Below are 22,139 nucleotides of genomic sequence, written 5' to 3'. Positions count from 1 at the left end.
TTCATAAATAGAGAAAGTACGGTCTAAAAGAAAAACATGACGCAGCTATGGGAGAAACCCATGCTCTCCAGACGTGCATCTCATGTTACAGTTGCTTAAACTCAGTCTTGGAAAAGCTAAATTGTATTTCTGATCCAAAAATTAAAATACTCACAAGGAAAAAGCTTTTTCACACATGGAATTCAGCAATGTTACCTTTAAAAGGAGTATCCAATGCTGCAATAAATTAGGGAGTCATAAGTGTCTCTATATTGTTCTAGTTACTAGTGTAAGATTTCCAGCATACAGAGAACAGACCCCTTTCTTAATAGTGAAACTGAGATGTTCACTGCTGGCAATCAAGGTCAAATGCTGCTGGGATCTGCTGGATAGATCAGATTTTCAAGAGTGTACATATTCAGACACATATAGAGCGTCTGGCCCCTTGTGTCCCTTCCATCACATACTCCTGTTGCTCCTAGACTGTCCTGAGCCCTGCTTATTACAAGTAAGTTTTGGGGCACCAGAAATCCTGCAAAGCAGCATATGTTACAGGCGCACCAGGGTGTACCAACCACCTTCTCTTGGACAAACTGATCTTCCTAGTACTCAAAGGAGGGCTTTTCAAAAATGCATAGGACTTATACTGAAGTCAATGAGCACTTCACTACATTTTTATAACGGGTAAAAGAAGTAATTCCGCACTGAGCCCTTCTGAAGCTCACACCTTGAAAGTACTAAAGGTGAAGCTAGTGGCAGAGGTCAGCAAAAATGAAACCCTCACAGGCTGAAAAACGTCTTAACACCTCATCACTTTGGATCAGTTTCTGACTGCCTGCAATATGTCCTTGTTACAAAGACAGCACTGACTGCCGATTCATACAGTGGGAATAATGCTGATCATTTTGTGTAACCTGATTAACTTAACGACTAATTAATGCAAAACAGAATAAACATTGGGGAATCTGAACAGGAGAAACAGAGATTTGTCTTAGTAGAACAATTCTCATTGTCCTCCTAACCTCCTCTTTTCCCCATGGGTACAGCAAGGATGCTCGGAAACAGATGGCTAGAGCAGGGGCTCACGTGCTTATTTTACCATACCTTGTCTCTTGGTGCTGACTTCGATGTTTCCCTTTCGAAAGATGTTGTTGTACTGAGAGGGGCTGCTCCCAAGTGCTAAATCACAATGTCACTCCTCCCCTCCAAAAAAGCCCACCCCACAACAAAACAACAACAGACAATGAATGAAAACCATTTCAAGTAAAATGTGCAAATACAGACTGGGACACATGTACACATACGGATCTTATTTTGGCTATGTGGTATTATCATGGGGCAATGATAGTATCACTGGGTATTTGTTTAAACAAAAAATTGAGAGAGAATAAAAGCAAAGTTCCTAAGCATCCCAACTGCAAAATTTGCCAGCTGGGTTCAAAAAATTTATAGTCTACTAGAAATATGGACAGCAGGATAGAGAGACGTTTGTTGTATGCCCCTGTTCCCTTTAAATGTGCTAAATCTTAATGTGTTAAAATGAAAACATTGTTGGTGAAATTCTAGCTAAAGAAATAGCAGCATAATCATTTATTACTTTATAGAGTTTAGCATTAACATATTTGTGTAAATATTCAGGATTGCATTTAGTAACACCACAAGTGACAGATTTATAATCTTGTGAATGCTCTGATGAACTTCAAGAGCCGAAACATTCTGTTTCAATCTACATATACAGAGTTCTCAAAACAGCAGAGCTCGAAGCACTGGAAAACTATTTCAAAATTACACACGGAATTGTTTGGGGATCATCTGATTCTTCGCTTGCCTTTCTGAATCACAGCCTAAACATAATCATCCTCCTCACTCCAGACTGAATCTGCTATAGGTGAAGGGTTTGGAGGTTTATAAACTTTCCCCTACAAATCTCATATTGCTCATTTCCTGTCAGCTCACATCTTAAAATGTCATTCTGGCTGAATCACTATATACCCTTGCTATAAACATGCCCATCTGCTCACTGGCGGACAACTGCAACGTGAATAGTAGCTGAAGAAATACTAAACAGAAAACCGGAGACAGACTTCCACAGGTGCTCCTTCTCCTCACACACTTTCCACCCATCTTGTCATCTCCCATGTGAACCCACTCCTACCCTTGCAGGCTCCCTGGCCCAGACAGGAGAAAACTGGCATGACTTGCCCAAATAAGGGGATACTGAATGAAATGGAAACATTTGTTGAGACCTTCAGAAAGGATTTTCAAAGGAGATCAGTTCCTGCTGCTTCCTGATGGAAAGGAATTAATCCAGTACTGAAAGCTGACCATTAACACGATGCTAAAATGGTCACAGACATGAAAGAAGACTAAATGAAACTATCTAGACCCTGCAGGCTTATCCAGGGCAGCGTAACATGGATTAGAAGCGGATGCCTTCTTTCCTGACGTAAATGAGGGATTGCTCTCGTGTCTGCTGAATGTATAACCATGGGGCCAGAACACTGAGGTGGCAGGGGAGGGTGACTTATTTAGGGGGAGCCCACTCAGCTGTGGAGTTGGTGAGTTTTCAGCAGTTTCTCCTGGATATTGTCAAGGGATTAGATCCTCACACTAAGGTATTTAAGTGAAAACAGCTGAGGAAGGGAAAGAAACACTTATTAGTAAAGATCTTGCTTCACACATCTGGGGAAATAATCCGAAACATCGTCGCTTTCAGTGGAGATGGAGCTTTACAACTGACTGCAAAGGCAGCAAAGTCAAGCCACGACGGAGAACTTTTTGACCATCTTACCTTTCCTACCTCTCCCCAGGGATGAAGGGCTCAAATCCTAGCAAGGGCTGAATGATCTGGTCCGAGTGTTCCATCAGAAGGAGCAAGCAAGCACTCCACTTTAAAATAGTGCTGCCAAAGTCAGCTGGAGCACTCTTCTTGACATAGAAAAATGCACTTAGGGGCTTGCTTGGCTGGGTTGGGCACTACACCTTTGCACACACCAAGCACCAACAGATGCAGCTACAGGCAGTGGATTGCTCGCCTCCTTAGAAATCTAACAGCATTTAAAGTACTATTTTGCCAAATAATCCTCCCAGCTGAAGTGGCAGCTTTTGTTAGAAGACTGGAAACAAACAGGATACAAATGCAAGGAGTTAATTGCATCTAAAATAAAAGGGTTGTTTTGAAACTATTAGTTTTTGCAAAAGCCAGCAAGAGACCAATTTCTGTAGCTCTTCAGGGAGTGAAATCTCCCTGTACCAAGGTCATCAGAATGCACCTACATTATATTCACAATGTTGAAATTGCACCTGTATAATTTTACTTGACTAACTTGGAATTTTAATTTTAATGCTATAATGCTAATTTTATAAATGGACTTGCTTTCTCTTCAGCATCAGGGGAATAGGGCTACATATTCTACCACCTAGCGGGGGAAGAAAGGGAAAAGCCTTTTGCATTCCTGTCACAAATACGTAATCAAGCAAGGAACAGCATTACATCCTCATCATGCCAGTGCCTGTGTTCCAGTGCAAACATTTATGTGCTCTGAGCTGACTAGTTCTTAAAACTGAAAGTGCTCTGTCAAGAAGGCATTAGAAGGAAAAGGTGAAAAAAAAGAAAAAAAAATTTGTAACCCTGCATAACTAGGCAATAGGCTGTATGTTTTATCTGAAGACAATACTGAGCTAAAAACCATCATACCATTAAAGATGACATGTTTCACCTGAAACCAGTCAAAGGGGTAATTCCAGAAATCTCCCAAGAGTGAGTCTCATAATAGTTTGCCTGCCCAGATCTCCCTGGCCACTTGAACTAAATAAAAATCCTCTTCACTGCCTATCTTTGATCAGAGAAGCCTTATCACTGTTATTCAAAGGTCACATTTCATTACAGTTGTAACACTACAAGACTGGCTAGCTATACAACATAGGACTATATGCAGTTGCAGTTTGAGCAGCACTTTAAGATCTTTGGAAATGAAAGGTCCTCGTTCAAAATTATTATTTTTGTCATTACTGTAGGATTCATAAACCTATTTATTCAAGAAGATGATAAATTTGGCAACACTGCAACTCAAGACTGACTAATCTTTAGTTACATGAGTTATCACTCAGCTTAGTGCCACAGAAATCTATCAGGACCATACCTAAACACGCTAGGAATTCTGTTCCAAAGCAAAACATAAACAACATTTTATTACAATACGACACTTGTAATGTGATAAAAGCACAGCAGTACAGATATACTGTCAGAGAATTGTTCACACGTAACACTGCCCAAGAAAAAACAGCTATTTATGATCCTGAAAATCTGAAAAATACAAACACAGACCAGAGAGTTAATCAGAACACTCAACCCATTTCTCCACCCATTTATCTCTAACTAGTAGAGACTATTGACCAACAGACTGAGACTCTTCCAGACCTTCACTGGGTTAGGAAATTAAACTGAAGCTTGGATAAAAGTCTTAAGGATTGTAATAATAGCTGGCTGCAAATGAGACCTGTAAACCCCAACAAATCTCAACTTAATTTGGAATTAAAAAAAAAAAAGAAACCACATTAATTCTTTTCTGTGAAGGAATTTCCAAATACGTATGTATTTCTGAAGAAAGTACATGTTATACTTCCACCTGCTGGCCACCTGCCTGGAAGATCGTATGGATCTCATTCTACTAGGTGGAGTGAGAAACTAATGAACTCCTTCCCGGCAAGGCATCAGGAACCTGACAGTTCAATTTCCCATTGAAATAGAAACTGTTACAAGATAAATTTTCTATTTTGTGAAAATTGCACTTTTTTTTTTTTTTTTTTAACACAGAGGTTTCCAAAGAAAAACTCTCCACCATTTCTAAGTATAATCCTACCTGATTAATGCCTGAGCAAGGAGCAAGAGGAGGCTTTACAGTCTTGGGAACAAAGCAGGGACTGGAATGCAGCTTGCAGATATTTCCGGCTCCCTTACTTTCCAAATTACAATCCACTGAGAAAGCAAGCTAAGAAATCCCTTTACCTGGCACAACTTGTCTTTCCCAATGACAAAGCAATCTTTGAAAGAAGAAATATAGCTGGGGTGAAGATGTTCCTGTGCCTCCTCAGTGCACATACACAGCAAGAATGGCAGTTCAGTTACCAACAGCACTACAGAATCACGTCTCTTTTTCCCCATCTCTAAAATTTATTAACTTTTGGTTTCCTTAAAACAGATTTTCTTTGAGCTGCTGCAATCTGTACCTGATGGAAATGCTCTTACTCCTGGAAGTCTGTAGCATTGTGGATTTCCCCTAGCTATGACCAACATGGTAGGCAAGATGCAACACGCTCCACTCAAGCTGTTTTTCCTTTCCAATACACAGCTCAAAGAAGCTTGATGCTTTCATAACTTTATCTGAATGATCCACATATTCTTGTTTTCATTTTAAAAGAGCAGTACTTCCTGCTTTTAAAAATCCACTGATTTTATGGCCAAATTGTGGGAAAATCTTAAGATATCCAGACCATGAAGTGTCAGGAATCCTGCAAGTTTGGGAAGATGATAAACATCACCAAGCACATGAGAAGAGGTACATTCCCATATTGGGATGACATGAGCCACTGCTCCCCTGTTTCTGGGTATTTGCTCAAAATTAATGATTTAGGGTTGACATTGACTTCAAAAAAGATGATTCTGAGTGGATGATGTGAAGTAACAGGCACCTAAGCCATCCCAAGAACGACCAAAGACTGCAGGGAGAAACAATATTCTCACAATACCTTTATACACTAACTAAAGATAGGCTCCTGCTTTTCCAGTTGAGATTTCAGCACCAAAGTAAGAGCCTGAAGCCATGAAAAAGAGATAAGAAAAAGCAGGGCTAATTTTGTAATGCAGTAAGCTGTAAAGATGTATTAGAGCACTGAGAGAAGTGCATTGTTCGATGTACTTTTTGATGTCTTTCCTTATTTTTTAAACCACTGTCACTGGGTTTCAAATTTTGATTCAAGTTAGTCCTCCTGCAAATTTGTGTCATTCTTCTCCCTGTGTAAGAATTTTCATGCTTATAGGTGCTCTTTCCAGGATCTTGATCAAGAAACACCTGGACTAGTACCAATGGCTTTGAGGTCATGAGGCTAATTTCTTAATACAATGTAAAAATTAATTTCTTCTTATAAGTACCTCCAGACCCATTTTGGGAACCTTACATGTGACTAACAGCAGCATTCCAACCACAAGGAGGCATTAATGCTTGTCTAGGAAGAGTGTCTCAATAAGCCCTAGCCCCACACTACACACCCAGGAGAACACATAAGGAAGGTCACGTTACCACAAGCACTGTACTAACCTAGAGGAAAAGTTATGTCCGTATTCAAGAACATAAAAGAAAGGATGGCAAAGAAATACGCACTGTGGACAGGCTACAGCATGTGTGCACAGTGACTGGAGGTGATGGAAGGCCATGTATCAAACGTGCTGCAGCTTTTGCACTTCACTACAGACTGCCAGCCTTTTCTCTGGAGTGGGAATGAAGGGTTATCAAATTTGAGTACAGGAAGAATAGAGGGACAGGGCTGTGGGAATTCGGGAGAAAAATGTAAACATGGAAAAGAGAGAAAGGAGAGAGAGAGAAGGCAATCATGGGAAAGGTAGCCGTGTAGTGACTCAGGGTGAAACACTGGCAATAAAGCGAGTGATTTGGGGGAGGGGATGACAGAAATATCCCAGAAGGAAGTGAGTGAGGTCATCTAAATATCCCCTCCTCACCCTCCTGCTGCTCACAATGTAAAAGCAAAAAAAGCCATTTGGATAAATGCAGCTGAGTTTGGTTAAAGGGCAGGTCCTCATTTTCTTCCCTTTCCTTGCTGTCTGCTCCCCCATTCCACTATGGTTCATGCTTGAGTGCCACACCCTTAAAATCAGCAGGGCCTCAGTTTATGAGAGCGTTGTCCTGAGCATCCTATACTTTTCACTCCTCCCAACAGGATTACTTGGCAAATCTCTCTCCAGCTGCCTGTAGATATGAATTCATCAATGGCTTTTCAAGAAGCAGTAACTTCGCTTACAAAATGGCTTGCTAGTTTTTGGACACTGTGACCCAGGTCATACCAAATACTGCTCTGATGCATTTGTTCTTTTATGACATTGATCAGCTAGCTCCTACTGTATGTAACAGTTCACTCATTAGCAAACTGGCAACCACTTTTCTCTACTGAATCTCATTTATTACCACTTGGTTTTCTTTTCAAGTGCACCATCTCTAATGTATTATACAAATTGGATAGGGTAGGGGATATCTGCTAGGATACAAGAAAAGTAACCTTTGGGAATGGTATAAAGCATCCTTTCAAAAAGCCACCTGACAAATCTCAACAAGCACTTCTTACGTAGCTTTGCTACATGAAGTTAGATGCTTGTACTTCCTGTGTTTGAGTATTTGTCTTGCTTAAGCTAGAAAACTTCCCAGCCAAATTAGATGGACAAGGAACAAAGCCAAATTTCTGCAGCTGACTGCCAGCAGAATTTGCAAGCTATCAACAAGATCCAAAGACACAAACACAATGTAAGCCCTTGTGTTTAGTCATGGCTCACTCCTCTCAGGCAGTCATCTGTCTCCTGAGGCAAAGCAATGGGCAACATTTTTCATCTCACTTGAGTAACTGTATCTTTCAGGCTATTTTGTTGGAGTAATTCTGTTTGTCACCATGTACTTTGATAGCCCAGATCTCTGAACTGCTGTGGGAAATCTCCCGGGTCTCCACCTTTGTGCATTCCCAATTACTAATAAGTGCTTAGAAGTGAAAGACTATCTTGGCTTTTGCAACTGGCTGAGGCTTGAAGGAGATGGAGACATACCTGAAGTGTTTCTTCTGGACTCTTTAAAGTACTGCATCTTTTTACAATAACGTTCTTCTTAACCTGTTTTTGTTACTGAAGTGACCATCAGCTGCTAAACATCACTCTCATCTGCCAGGTAAATCATTTCCATTACCCAGAAGTTACTGTGACTTCAGTAACATATATTAGGGAGGACACTGCAAGCCATCAGTCAGTCATTCTACCTCCTTCCACAGAGAAGCATTTTAGGTGAATGTTAGTAACAGCTAAAAGACTAAACAGCTAAAGACTTCCTCACTGATTCACCACATAAAAAACCAACCAACCCTTCTGAAGGCAGCTGGGTCCAACTCATACAGATTGCCCTGCAGTTCAGATTCAACAGACCCTCCTGTGATACACTGCAAAGGAAGAGGTGTTTTCAGCTGATTTCACTTGACTAGCAGAACTTGGGCATGCACCAAACTTCTTGTTCTGCCAAGGTCAAAGACACTATATTTTTCTAACTTACTTTCTGACATTTCCATTCCAGCCTGTGAAGAATAAGGTGATTTTATCAGTGGGTGCTCAGAAAACCCTACCAAGGGAAGGCATGTAGTTCAATCCTCTCAAACTCATGAGCTCACACCTCGGAAGGGAGTAATTATCTGCACAGCTAACACACAAAAGGAAATAAGGCAATTGCAAACCATCCTCATGACCATTTCCTGCACAGACTTCAGGTTGCTTCCTGTAGTAGAGACGGCACAAGCCAGAACAAGGCACTTTTGGCTGCCCTACTTACTTTTGTCAACTTTTTCTGAACTTTAGAATCTTCTGATGTTATACACATGCCCTCTTCCCCCCAAAGATATTATACTTTAATTATACCACTTTTATTTAACAGCTCCAATGTACTTTCTTCAAATAGTAACTACTATTTAATGCTTGTCTTCAAGTGCACTCAGAAATGGCTGTTCTGAGTCAGAACATGTGATCTAAAATTCAGGTACGTGTTCGAGACAAGTAGACTTTATAGTGGCAAAGACTAGAGACCTCATACTGTCTTAAAGTATGAAAGTTCATCATCACTGATGTACACCATAAATGATCACCATGCCAGAAAACTTGAATACTTCCTAGAATTATTCTGCCTCCTCATTTAAAAACATTTTGAGCAGATATATTTCCTATATAAATAACAGTGAGTAGCTAACAAAGAATAAAGTTGTTTAATAGAATCAACTTCCAGACTAGTAATGAAAATTAGCCTATCAGCAGAATCGATTTGTAAACTGTATACCAATCAGTAACACAGAACATTAGTATAAAAGGGCATGCCTCCCACTTACCTAAAAGATTTCTGAATTGAAGCCTGCAATAAGCATGCATTATTGATTTGCTATAAGAAAATGAAATATTAGAGATACTCACTTTTACCAAAATAATTTTTGCTAGCTCTTCACATACAGGCTTTTCTTCATCCTTCTTCAAACCTTCTAATTCAAACAAGGTATTGTAATTTTCCAGCATTTTTGCCATTATCTTGTTGCAGATCTCCTGTTCTTTTATACCTTCAAATCCAGAGGGCACACTAAAATTGGACAGAACATAAAGCAGAGCTTTACAGGTACTCAACATACAAAACTTCCTGCAGAGTCTCTGTAGCATTTCAGTTGCGGATACAGGCTGGCTATCATGCCCAGGAAACTCTGTCTTGGAAAGGAGGCTTGTGTCTATGTTGGTAACAACTGTCACGGTTTGTTTGCAGTTTTTCTTACTGATATTATATACTGTATCTGCTGGTCAAACTATCTACTCCACAGAATCTTGGTAGAGATCTAACTGAGACAACCACTACACGAGATACTACCAAATTTGCTAAAAGTTGGGTTCATGACTGCAACACAGACAGCACGAGGCATTAAATGCTCTGAACTGTTAATGGGAAGAGTCAGATTCCTCCAAAAAGTGGTTTGTGATGACCTCAAAGGTATACAAGAAGGATCAGTCAAAAAATTAATAAAACCCACATGCTGAGCAGAACACTAAAAGTAAAAGTTAAGCAAGATCCTCCCAGCTTCAGATGACCCCATTCTGTACACTAGATTTATTAATCTAATTTCTGAGTTGCCATTTCTTTTGAAAGCAGGCTCATAACTCACAGGGCATTTTAAAACATGGAGATGGAGGCTGCCTTCTGCAGAACAACTTAAAAGACTCATATAAAAAGAGGTTTCTAACCTCCACTTTCCGGGAGAATAACCAACTACTTGGCTGCAGAAGCACCAACTTCTTGCTCTCTTGAAATAGGCCCCTGTGCAGCCAACAATTGCTTGCCACAGACCTTAAAGGCACACACAAAAGAAAAGGCGAGACACTGATTTGAAAGAAGCGTTGTATTCCAGTCTGTGCTCTTTTGCCTTCCTTATGTGTTTCACACAACCCTGTCATGTGGTAAAAACCACATATTACTCACAACAGAGTGTACAATTAATTGAAGCATCTAATGATCATCTCCTGAAACGCAGGCTTTCTGCATGTTTTATTGGACTTTGGTGCTCAAACCTGACTTACATTCTGGTTTAATGCAAAAGTAAGATCTCTGAAGAATCTTATTGAGCGTTTAAAATACTTCTTCAATCATCCAGCGTTTGCCATTGTACACAAAGTGGCTGCATGGATGTGAATTTTCTAAAGACCTTATGAAGTGACAGAGACCGCAGATAAACACAGCAAAGATTTAAAGGGAAGAAGCAGGGGAGCAAAAACCAGAAACAAAAAAAGGTTCAAGTATTTTTTGGCTGAGGACAACTAGTGATTGTACAAGAGGAAAACCAACCCTCCAAAAATTAAACAAATGCCATCTGAGCTATTTTACAGGAATGTAATTTGAAAGTAAACCATTGTTTACTATAACCAGCAAATTAAAATTTACAAATAACTATCTACTGTAAAACTGTAACTATAGTTTATTGGGGCCAGATGTGCATTTCAACAAGAAGGCTCTGAAAGCAGATGCCCCCAGAAATTTGCCATCAAAAAGTACCTTCTTGTGGGGGTTGCATGCCAGTGACCCTTCTCAATATTTTACTCTCTGCAGTACATCTACGTGTCAACAGGGAGAGGATCCCACTTCAGCAGAACGCATCTTTGTAAACTCCAGAGAAGAATCTTTACTGCTGTCATTTCAACATTCAATACATGCTAGAGTTGCAGGACATGAAGTTTAAAGGAACTGGACTATTTTACACTGCAGAACATTGCCAGCTATAAAGTGGATCAGTCTCAGCTGCCTTAAATAAATCCATTGATTTCACTAGTGTGGAACCTGGCCTCAGACTAAATAACGAAAAAATGGGACAACTTCTACTGATGGATGTGCATGCATACTCGGGCCAATTCACTCTAAAGAATGTCACATATTCACTAGAAGATAGTAACTGACCTGAATAAAAGAAAGTGTAATATGCAATAGGGCCATGCAACCATCCTGATTTAAGGAAACCCCTCTTCCCATGCTAAATGATGTTGGCTAAATGAGTTGGCACGGCGCAGAGCTTGCTTGATAATTCAGGCAAATCCTGTTACCTTCCTGATGTGTTTCTCCAAAACAGGGTACCACTTAAATAAGCCTGGCATCCCTATAAACCTCATTCCTAGGAAATGAACTGAAAATGTACTAGAGTGAGTTCAAGTCAAAATAAAGACTCCAGACAGCTTCAATGAGTTTTAGAGCAGAACCTTGACTTAAACCATGTCTTCTGGGAACTACAGCCAACACCTCCCTACTGGCAACAGCCACCACCAAAAAACTCTTCCCGGTTGAAAAACAGCCCAGCCTATGAAGTTTCCACAAAGCACACAAACAGTATTTAGCTTCTGCACAATTCCATGGGTTTCTTCCCCTCCCTTCCCCACATTACTTCGTCCGTTAAACTTTATTAAATCAAATCTGTGAGAAGTCCAACATCTTATTCTGAACAATTCCGTACGTGTATGCGGAGATGCATATGCAGAACACACGGCTCATGGCTTTAGTCTTTTTTATCACCCCTCTCTGAATGTAACCAAGCAGAGCAGCATGAATGGTTTTATTTTAATGGTGGCGTAACATACTTTATCCATTGCCATCGCTCTACCATTTAAGCAGGTGTATTTTACAAAGCTTCTCATTTATTTTTTTCCTTTAATTGCTGTTATTAGACCCTCATCATGACAAGGACTATAATACTCTTTGAGCCATCCATGGTGACCTTTTCCTTGCAATAAATCTTCAGCTCAGCATATACAAGAAGTTCAGATTATGAGCATGCACCACCCTGCATATTTATACAAGTTAAAACCCATCTGTTGCCACACTACATGATCCACCAGTCTGACTACTTTTCTGAAAAATGTATGTAAAAAAGAATATCTTACTTCAGCTTTTCTTAGCCTGAAAAGTTGTAATATCTACAAATTTCATTTCAACTCAGTAGAAAAACCCAGTCTTATGAGAAACTATTCTCTCACAGTACCACTTTCATGTTCTACACCCTAATCCTTGGAAATTTTTCACATTCTTTTGTGAAGACCTTGTTAAAACATTACAGTAAAATTGTGTTCATAATCACGGTTCCTTTATAGTATCTAATTAACATGCAAATTAGACATAACTGTGTTGCTTTCAGAGTCAGATGCACATCTTACTCCAGTTACAAAATCCTCAATGGCAGGACTCGATCCCCTTATAGCCACATATGTACAAACTACTTCAGTAGCAGCACCGGAAACAGCAGCAGAACATCAGTTTCACTACCAGAAACACATTTACTAGAAGGGAGGCATAAACCTGTAATTTCTGTGGTCATTTCTAGAAGAAAACAATGTTGATGGGTTCAGTTCTACCTTGCAGATTTGAGCTGGAAAACTCCCCCTGAGTACTCACAGTAGCTTGCAAAGTCATAAACAGATACATAGCATAAGCAGTGACAGAAGCAAATTCTCTAGTGTCCCCCCTTAGATTCCTTGGACACCCTGCCCTTCCCAGAGAGATGCTTAGAGTGATCTGTGCACAAAGCACAGCGGCTCCACATTAAGTGCTTGGGAAAAATGTGCTTTATCTAAATGAGGCACCAGCATTAACAGTATCTGACTCAGTCAAGCAGGGACGAGGGCAAAGGTGCATTAGTACCACAAGTTTTATAGGATATTAGAGATTGAAATTATTGGTGAAACCACTTTAAAGCAGAAAAAGCAGTAATTCTCAAAATTAAAACATTACCTAGGAATAGGATCAAGTTGTTAGCCCTTCATTTCAAAATATGACACCCAGCAGCATTTCACACTTCTGCACGTGTCCTGTCAGCATGCCTGGCCCACCCACCGCAGCTCCATGCCACTCATGTCCATGCAGCGCAATGCTCACATGTTTTGGTTCTTGCAGACCACTTTAAGCCAAGAGTGTGTCTGCTTCCATGGGGATGCTCAAGAAAGCTAGTCTCAAATGGTTAAACCACATCAAAGCCTCGTGTCACAACTCTTACTCAGAATTGAAGTGACCTGAGGTCAGATTAACTTACTGTGAATGAATGAATTACATTTCATGTGTTAGTTAAATGAATTTACCCCAGGGTCCCTGTAAACAAGCTGCAATAGGCTAAAGGCAGAGTGGGCTTACGAGAGAGTGAATCTCCAGACTCTATGTGAGTGGTGCAGTAATACATCCAAACATGACTGCATCCAGCACGAGACAGGCATCACTACAAGGCTCTGTCACCATCCACTATACCTGAGAAACTTGTTTCAAGTGGAAACAAGGGCCAGGACTACTTGGGATGTAGTCATTTCCCTGTAATGAGCTGGACTGAGATCACTGAACTGATTTCCCCAGGCAACAACTCCTGACAGCTCCCTGTTGCAACTGAGAACCAGCAATTTCCATGTCTTTGTGACTGCTACTTTTGCTGTTTGTATAGTACCTTTTGTAGAGGAGCACCACAAAGTCACCTTACCATTCTCCCAGGGGATCCTGCAAAAAAAATTAGTACCTCAGATTCCCATGAGCCCCTCAACAAGCACGAGTGAAGGTTTTGAGAGCAGAGCTGCAGTAATTTTAAGAGGTCTTTTAAGAGCAGTCTGCTCTCTCTAGACAGATGTTACTGTGTCTACAACAGACGTGACCCCATGGCCACAACTCGGCCCTGTACTTCAGCTGATGAAAGTGATTTTTCTTAACACACTGGACCACAAACTGGTGCAGCTGAAAACAGGCACATACTTGTGTCTGCAGACTCTGCTGCAAGATCAGAGGCTAACAGGTAGCTAAAGATACAGCAACACTAACTACTAAGATTTACAAAAGTGTCTTACCTTCTGAGGCACTGGAGAATCCCATGAGGCATCTCTCTACCTTTTAAAATTTGTTCCAGATTATTTTCTGTACCATCAGATGTAGGAGCATAAATCAACCCGGTAATTCCATCTCTGTCTACATTATTTGCAGTAGATGCATAATGTAAAATGCAGGTAATGCAAAGCAGTTAAGAGTGATGCTGCCACAAAGACTTTACTGACTGGCTTCATGTATATACAAAACCTTTTGCTCCAGCAAAAGCTCCATTTTTCATGAGGAAATTGCAGTAATAGTAGGTATCTTTGAAAGCGCGACCTACACAAAGGGGGACAATCATAGAATCATTTAGATTGGAAAAGACCTTTAAAATCATCCAGTCCAACCATTAACCTAACACTACCAAGTCCACCACTAAACCAATTAAGAGTAGAGTAATAATTTCATGTTTCCTGGCTTGGTGGCTGGATTATTTTTTTAATCAAAGTAAAAACTAGGAATCATTAAGATTGGAAAGGATCTCTCAGATCATCAGTCCAACCAGCAACCCAACACCACCATGCCCACTAAACCATGTCCCAAAGTGCCACATCTACCCATTTTTTGAACACTTCCAGGGATGGGGACTCCACCACCTCTCTGGGCAGCCTGTTCCAATGCTTGACTACTTCTTCCGTGATGAAATTTTTCCTAATATCCAATCTAAATCTCCCCGGTGCAGCTTGAGCCCATTTCCCCTCATTCTGTTGCTAACTACTTGGGAGAAGAGACCAACACCCACCTCACTACAACCTCCTTTCAGGTAGCTGTAGAGAGCAATAAGGTCTCCCCCTCAGCCTCTTCTTCTCCAGGCTATACAACCCCAGTTCCCTCAGCCGCTCCTCATAAGGCCTGTGCTCCAGACCCTTCACCAGCTTCGTTGCCCTTCTCTGGACACGCTCCAGCACCTCAAGGTCTTTCTTGTACTGAGGGGCCCAAAACTGGACACAGTATTCCAGGTGTGGCCTCACCAGTACCAAGTACAGGGGCACAATCACTTCCCTGCTCCTGCTGGCCACACTATTCCTGATACAAGCCAGGATGCTCTTGGCCTTCTTGGCCACCTGGACACACTGCTGGCAAGGGTGACAAAGGGCAGTCCATAGCCTAACACCCACTCACAAAGTACATCACTCTCATCTCCAAACATTTCTAAACAGAGGCTCTTCAAAAATGCTCATGTAATTGTATTTGAGCTGTATTGTTGAGCTCAAACACCATTTTGTTTTGCCCATATTAGGAACAAGTTCTTCACTAAGAGGGTGGCCAAGCACTGGAACAAGGTCCCCAGGGAAGTGGTCATGACCCCAAGCCTGTCAGTGTTCAGGAAGCATTTGGACAACATTCTTAGATACATGGTTTAACTTTTCGGTTGCCCTGTGTGGAGACAGGAGTTGGACTTGATGATCCTCATAGGCCTCTTGCAACTCAGGATATTCTATGATTCTATGATTGTAGTTTTTCCTGTGAAACTGCTCCTCCACTTAAATTCTAGGTGTATGCTTTATTGCCAATCCTCAATCAAGATCAGAAGAACATTTTCAACCCAGAGCAGTAACTTATTTTCATGGAGTTTTTCAACCAAAAACCAAACCAAAACACAAACAAAAAAAAACCCCAAAACCAAAACACAGAGCATTTCCTATTGAAATAATCACTGCTTCATTCAAGAGAGGAAATAGGAAGTATCACAGCACCTGACACTAGACAGATCATAAAAGAGAAACTTTCTCAACTGAAACTTTAAGCAGTGGGTGTTCACTAGGAGAACAGAAGACTTGAGATAGAATTTGGCCAGAACACCCCTCCACTTATGAAGAGAGCAATGCATCTTTAGCAATCTTTAGTTTATTTTACACATAGGCTCACACATTCAGTGGACTCCAGTTGACAAAGCTGAGTACACAACAGAAAAGAAACAGGAGAAGAAAACACAAAAATATATCCCAGAAAGGCTCAGCGATATAGTCCCTTATGCAATTCCCAAAGAGGAGGCAAGCACTCACAAGTATTTAATATGATTACGGATGAGAACATTTATGGCCTTCCTATATTTATGCTTGATGCTTTAAACTTGCATCATAGGGTGTAGCATACTGAATTCTTATGAAAAACAACTCCTTTACGCTGCTGGCAAATGCAGTATTTAAAATCGATACAAACCCTTTAAGACAGGTTATGTTGCACGCTCCAATTTGCAATAATGAATGTTAGTAACAACAATTTTCAGTAGTGACTTGGACCCCGATCCTGGACTCATGTTTGTTTTTAAGACTGACGCAGGATTGGGACTGCACTGCCTGAAAACATGGTCCATTCACATAATGTTTCAAAGGCCAGTATTACTCACTGAGGAGTTCTAGTTCAGCCCCTCTGCTTTCACTTCAGCTTCATATACCCAATCTGTGTAGGCTCCAAGACTGCTAGAAACCGAGGTAAGACATTCATGCAGAACTTTAGGTCAGATTTTAATTCTTAGAAATTCAGCAACACGTTGGACATCTTTTTGAATCTCTGACATACCTACAGCTACCCTACAGACGATCTACATTTTCTCCATACCTAAAGATGATCTACCTTTTCTCCATACCTAATGCTTTCTTGTATAACCCTTCAGGTAACTTCTGCTACGTAGTCATCATACAGAAATAACTGCATCTAACTCTAGCATTTTAACTGGAAACCTGCATTTGCCAGCCACTTTTGGGGGGATGGAGCAATCCCTCACAACATGCTTAATCTCTGTTGGAATGAAAAACAGTCAGGTTAGCGAGGGCTTGAATGACAGAGGCCACACGCACAGATCTTTCTTTGAGAGAGCACTGCAAAAAAGGGTGCAAATGGATCCTCTGCTTACTCTGTAACTGGTAGACCCTGTGTCTCTTCCATCCCAACCACAGGACAGGATGAGTGCAGCAGCCCCTCTGATACCCAGCTCCAAGAGAGCAGAGAGGAGGAGAGAAAACCCAGCTGGTCCTCTCCTTCCTCCTCTTCAGCACAAGCTGTGAGAGCCAAGCAGAGATGCACAGCAGGCCATAACTAACGCTATGGCTCTACAGGAGCTGAAATTCAGGTCAATGGAGAATAACTTCCTCCAAGAGTAACCACACTGCAAGTGTTAATACTCCACACAAGGTTAGCCCAGTGACAGAAAAGGCAACTATTTATGTTCCTATACCTTCATGCTTGTTGTTCCTCAAGGGCTATTATCTCTCTACATACTTGACCTTTGGCTTTCATCACAATAAATCTGAACAATGCAAGTTGGAAGAAAACAGTGCACTAAATCTCAAGCCATCATATTTTCCTTTTTTGAGCTGTCTGACCTTGCCCTTTGCATCTTCCTATATCTTACATCACACTTCATTACAAGGAATGCAAACAGTCATTTTGTCCCCTCTTCTATTCATTAGAAATACAGAAAGCACAAGATAACCTTTCATTAGAAAAGCACCAGTGCAATTTGTCAAAGAGCAAGTAAGGAAGCAGGAGAAGTAGGGGATAAGATAAAAGTAATAAGGGTTGACAGTTTAGGAAACAAGATAAATTACTGAGAACTTGATGCACAAAAATAGAATGAGATGAAGAGAGTTAAAATGAAGTCTAAACGTCTGAAAAGTGGCCCAACAGTGAGACTTATTCAATTGTTAAACGGCTTCAGTTATGGAATAGGAGTTAATATGTTTAAATAGCTAAAATGTCACTAAAAATACCTTGTAGAAAGCAATCCTTCACTATCAGCAGATGGGCTTTATCTTCTCTGACACTGTGCATTAACTACACAGACTCTGATGCCGATTTTAGACATGAGTGTGAATTTCTGACAGAAAAATCTCAGATCTTCCTGCTTCAGCAGTGTAATTGCTGACAAGCTGGATGCTAAGCCTTCTTTCCTTGTCCCAGAGAAACGCCCCATACACTGCTCTGAACCAACAATGCAAAGCAAGAGGAGTGTTCACTTCAACCACCTGCTGGTATTTAGTTTCTGCAGCTAGTCTCTCTAGGGGCTGCCTGTAGTCAGTAGTAAGACAGCCCTTGCCAAGCAGGCTTCAGGCAGCCTTACTCTGGAGCTCTGAATTGTGTTCTGAGATCTCTCTCTGGCTGCTTGGCCAACCAGCTGGCTAAGCCCAATGCCTAAAGTTCAGTGCTGCAAGTTTTTGACTCCTCCTATGAAATCTTTGTTGATACAGATGGTCACAATTCCAGCAATTTAAGACCGCATCCATTAACACATGAGAAAATGGTATTTGAACTGCTGCTCACAATATTTGTGTCTGGACCACAATCCTGAACTGCCTTGAAAAGATCAAGATCTGATGAAACATATAGCTGAAATACCAGATGGTGAAACTTAGTTTAAATAAAAATCTACATCCATAATTCTGACTTATTTGGGTCTTCTGAAAAACATATTAGCAATCTGTTAAGTATCAAGCCTTGCTTTCATTGCCTCTTTTGCCACATGAGCATTTATTTCAATGTGTGTCACAACTGCAGGGCTGGCTGCATTTGTATACAGCCACAACAGCTCTTGTGTTTTCATCTCCAGTGAACTTGGCCTTTCTCAGTCTTCTGCAATGGAATGATGCGATTCCACCCCTCTTACAGACCCTATATATTACAAAAATTGTTATGTCTTTTCTATGTCATCTTAGGAGCAGAGATCAGTTGAGGCAACAACTTTTAAAAAGTATGCTTTGGTTTAATCTTAGGAATGCCAATTGCAATTCTGAACTGCAACTCTGCAGTCTACACCAAAAAGTATGCAGAGCTAATTTTTAAACTTCCTGAACAAACTGATGAGTAAAGTAAAAATTATTCTAATAGCCATTTGGGAGTTTGAACCACAGAGATTTAGCCACTGGACTCAGATTCTTCTAATTTATTTTGTTTGTTCTGAACTCCACTAATACATTTAGACATAAATTCCCAAAGTGCTGATACAAATGTAATCTTTAAAAATTGTTTTGCTTTTTCTTGTCAGAAATTTGCAGTATTGTGCTTCCACTAACTCTCACATTCATGCATTCCTGCACATACTGCTTTCTTTTGAGTTTTCTTGCTTTTGGAGAGGAAGACAATTCTTTTCAAAATATGCTTTATCTTTTTGTATTAACGCAGTGAATGCTTTAATCCTGACATATTCACCTTCATTGTGTGTTCCTTCCCCAATCAATGGAAAAAGATATGCTCCTTTAAAAAGAAAGCAGGCAGCATCTAGCCTAGGTATGTGGAACTGGCTCAATACATTACAAGGAACCTAATTTCTGTTTTCTCTCTTTAAACAGGTCTACTTCTTTCCACTGGCTACAGAGAAAGCCTAGGGAGATAGTCACATTAGGCAATTAATCTAATTTAAGTCTCATTAGGCAACTCAGTATTACTCCAGAGCAAAATTTTAAAAGTATCAATACAAATCCAACATGTGCTACCAGGAACACACTTGTCTCTTTTGGCTGTTATCACACATCTTTCAAGACTGGTGACTGAACTAAACTACCTACGTGTCTCCCATGTCTTAGATTATGGATGCTAGCCAGTGTGTGTATTACAGACAAGATGGGTGAAGATGCTAATGGTGCACTGCATCACAGCAGTGACTCCACAGAAACATTCTCACTCAAGTGTGTTCTTGCACCTGGAAATAACTCTTCTCAGTACTGCTGCAAGCTCTACTAGCATGTACAACATTTTGTCTTCACCACAAGCACCAAGGAACTGAAAGAAACTAGTAAAACTAGTGAGTTCAGGAAGAAGTCTCAAGAGGCCAGTGGAGCCCCATAACCTCTGGACCAGTTTCTGAATATACTAGAATGATAAAGAGCCCAGAATCATTGGCATCTTGAGGACAGACACCAGATCACAAGGCCAAATCTGTGCAGTATGCAGTAGCCATCTCTAGAAATCATACAGCACCTGCGTGCTGCATAGGACTCCTCTTCCTCAGCTATCCTTTCTCAAAGCCTTCTGCAGAGAAGCATCCATATCATCTGATGGCAAAGGAAGAAAGCTGTATGAACACAAGTCTCCTTGCACTTACACAGTCTGAAGGCCTTTCATTGTTATACTCCTGCTCTGCTGTTGGTGCAGCAATAGAAAACTGACCAAATGTTTAGCAAAATAGCAAGAGGAGATGGGAGAGCAACTCAACTCCCATTCAGCTTGAACAATAACTTCAGCACTAAAATTCATCACAAATCCCCAGTCACTGCCTCCATTTGATCACCCTGACAAATCAGGGTTCTGAGCTACATTTCTGGCCATCTGCTCCGTTACACTCTCCGTCAACATATGGGGAAAAGTGAAAACCCCAACTTACTGAAAGCAGTTTGGTCCAAATACAGTGGCAAGATTGCAAAGGTTCATCCTGTTCTCTACATGATGTTCAGCAACCTTTATCAGGAACTGGCACAGATACTTCAGCAGGCAGTAATGAGCATCAGGCAGTTCTTCAAGGAGTTCTTTCAAGTTACTTTCCTTCTGTGTGTCATTTCTAGTGTCTAGGAAAAACAAGAGAAGAAAAAAAACATATGTATATGGTTTTCTACATATTCTGCCAATTTACTTAAATGCGTGAGCAAGCAGTGGGATCTAAAATTTAGTCTTATTTCTGTTCAGAGACACAGAACCCTCCAAAACCCTCAATTTTCCTCAGGGAACCTGCACCTTTCTCCTGAGGCTCACCTTAGCCACCACTGGCACTGTTTCATATTCACCTTTACACTGTAACTGTTTTCCTGAGCAGAATCAGCAGTGGTCATAGCTAACAGCATTGGAGCATGTTTACTCCCACCCAGCACATGCCTATGTCTGCTTTAACTCCATCTCTACCAGATCTCCTGCTTCCATGCTTCTTCTGGATGTTACCTCTGCTCCCCAAACCCTGTCTCATACTCTATTTTAGTCTCCCCTTCCATGAAAACCTTCAAAAAGAAGAAAGCAACAACAGTAAAACAAGCAGGCTCCTGAAATGCAAGTGGTGTTAGAATAACAGTACTACAGTACTTTCTGTGGGTACATTTTATGAAAAGCTCAATTTTGTATCTTTTGTCAGAGTGAAAACTCTGTACTAAGTCTTATGCGAGGAACGCTCCTTATGGAAAAAAGGCTATTCCGGGCAGTGTTACACTCCATAATGAGCCAAAACTTGGCCTAATGTTAGAGTAGCCTTGTTATACTGTACAATCTTCTAGAATTTAAGTATGGATAAAAGTTTCCCATACTGAACTAAGTGATATCAAAGTGTGACTAAGGTCAATTTTCTTCCATGCAGGTTTGTTTTGTTTTGTTTTTTTTTTTTTAAAAAAAAAGCAAAACGTCCATGAACTTCACAAATGCTGTGTTTATACAGACCCAGGCAGCGAACACAAGCCTGGACTCTCATACAGCTTCCACTTAATTGTGTCCTGCTTCTGGAATTGAACTCAAAACCTGCAAAATTCTTTGTTCCCCTTCTCCACCCCAAAAACACTTTCCAAAAAGTAATTTGTACCCACCAAAATCTTGAGTTTACATTTTAATAAAAACAAAATTTTGAAAACAATTCAGTATGTCCTTCCCTTTATGCCAAAACAAGATGCCTTAATGCTTGGAAATACTTATTTGTACTCTCCACCAAAATGAAATTTCACTGAAACTCTCACATATGCAGAGTTCTTGGGTTTTTGTGCAACAGCATTTTCAGACAGAAGACCTCAGGCCCTAAAGTTTTTCCTCACTGATCTAATGATAAACAGTGTCCATTAACATGAGGGCAGCTATGCATTTCTAGTACTTTTTTTATTTATCAGCCTTATAGGTTAATGGTGTTAATGCTGTAAGACTGTTGTTGGGTAATGGCTTTTTCCTTAGAGATGTACTTTAAGGTTTGAAAACAGTTCTAGTGGTTGGAAGGATGTCTTTATTCCACAAAGCCAAAGTGAGCTCCCACTAAATGCCAACCCTCTGTGTTCTCTGTAACAGATTGCCTTGTCCCAAAGTAGCTGCTGGCTTACCATGGGA

General features: G+C 40.6%; 1 protein-coding gene across 1 annotated transcript in view; it reads right to left on the bottom strand.

Annotated features, from left to right (window-relative positions):
* The window catches only part of FAM13A (family with sequence similarity 13 member A), a 135,505-nt gene that overhangs the window by 97,358 nt on the left and 16,008 nt on the right, over positions 1-22,139 (bottom strand). The window contains exons 4-5 of the mRNA XM_075709479.1: positions 20,458-20,638; positions 9,200-9,359 (exon numbers count right to left, since the gene is read on the bottom strand). Coding sequence (XP_075565594.1) covers positions 9,200-9,359; positions 20,458-20,638 — 341 coding nt within the window. The remainder of the gene's footprint in view (positions 1-9,199; positions 9,360-20,457; positions 20,639-22,139) is intronic.

The sequence above is a fragment of the Pelecanus crispus genome, chromosome 4 (genome assembly GCF_030463565.1).
Source record: "Pelecanus crispus isolate bPelCri1 chromosome 4, bPelCri1.pri, whole genome shotgun sequence".
In the NCBI taxonomy this organism is placed as follows: Eukaryota; Metazoa; Chordata; class Aves; order Pelecaniformes; family Pelecanidae; genus Pelecanus; species Pelecanus crispus.
Note: the sequence above shows the minus strand (reverse complement) of the source record. Positions and strands in the feature narration are given on the sequence as shown.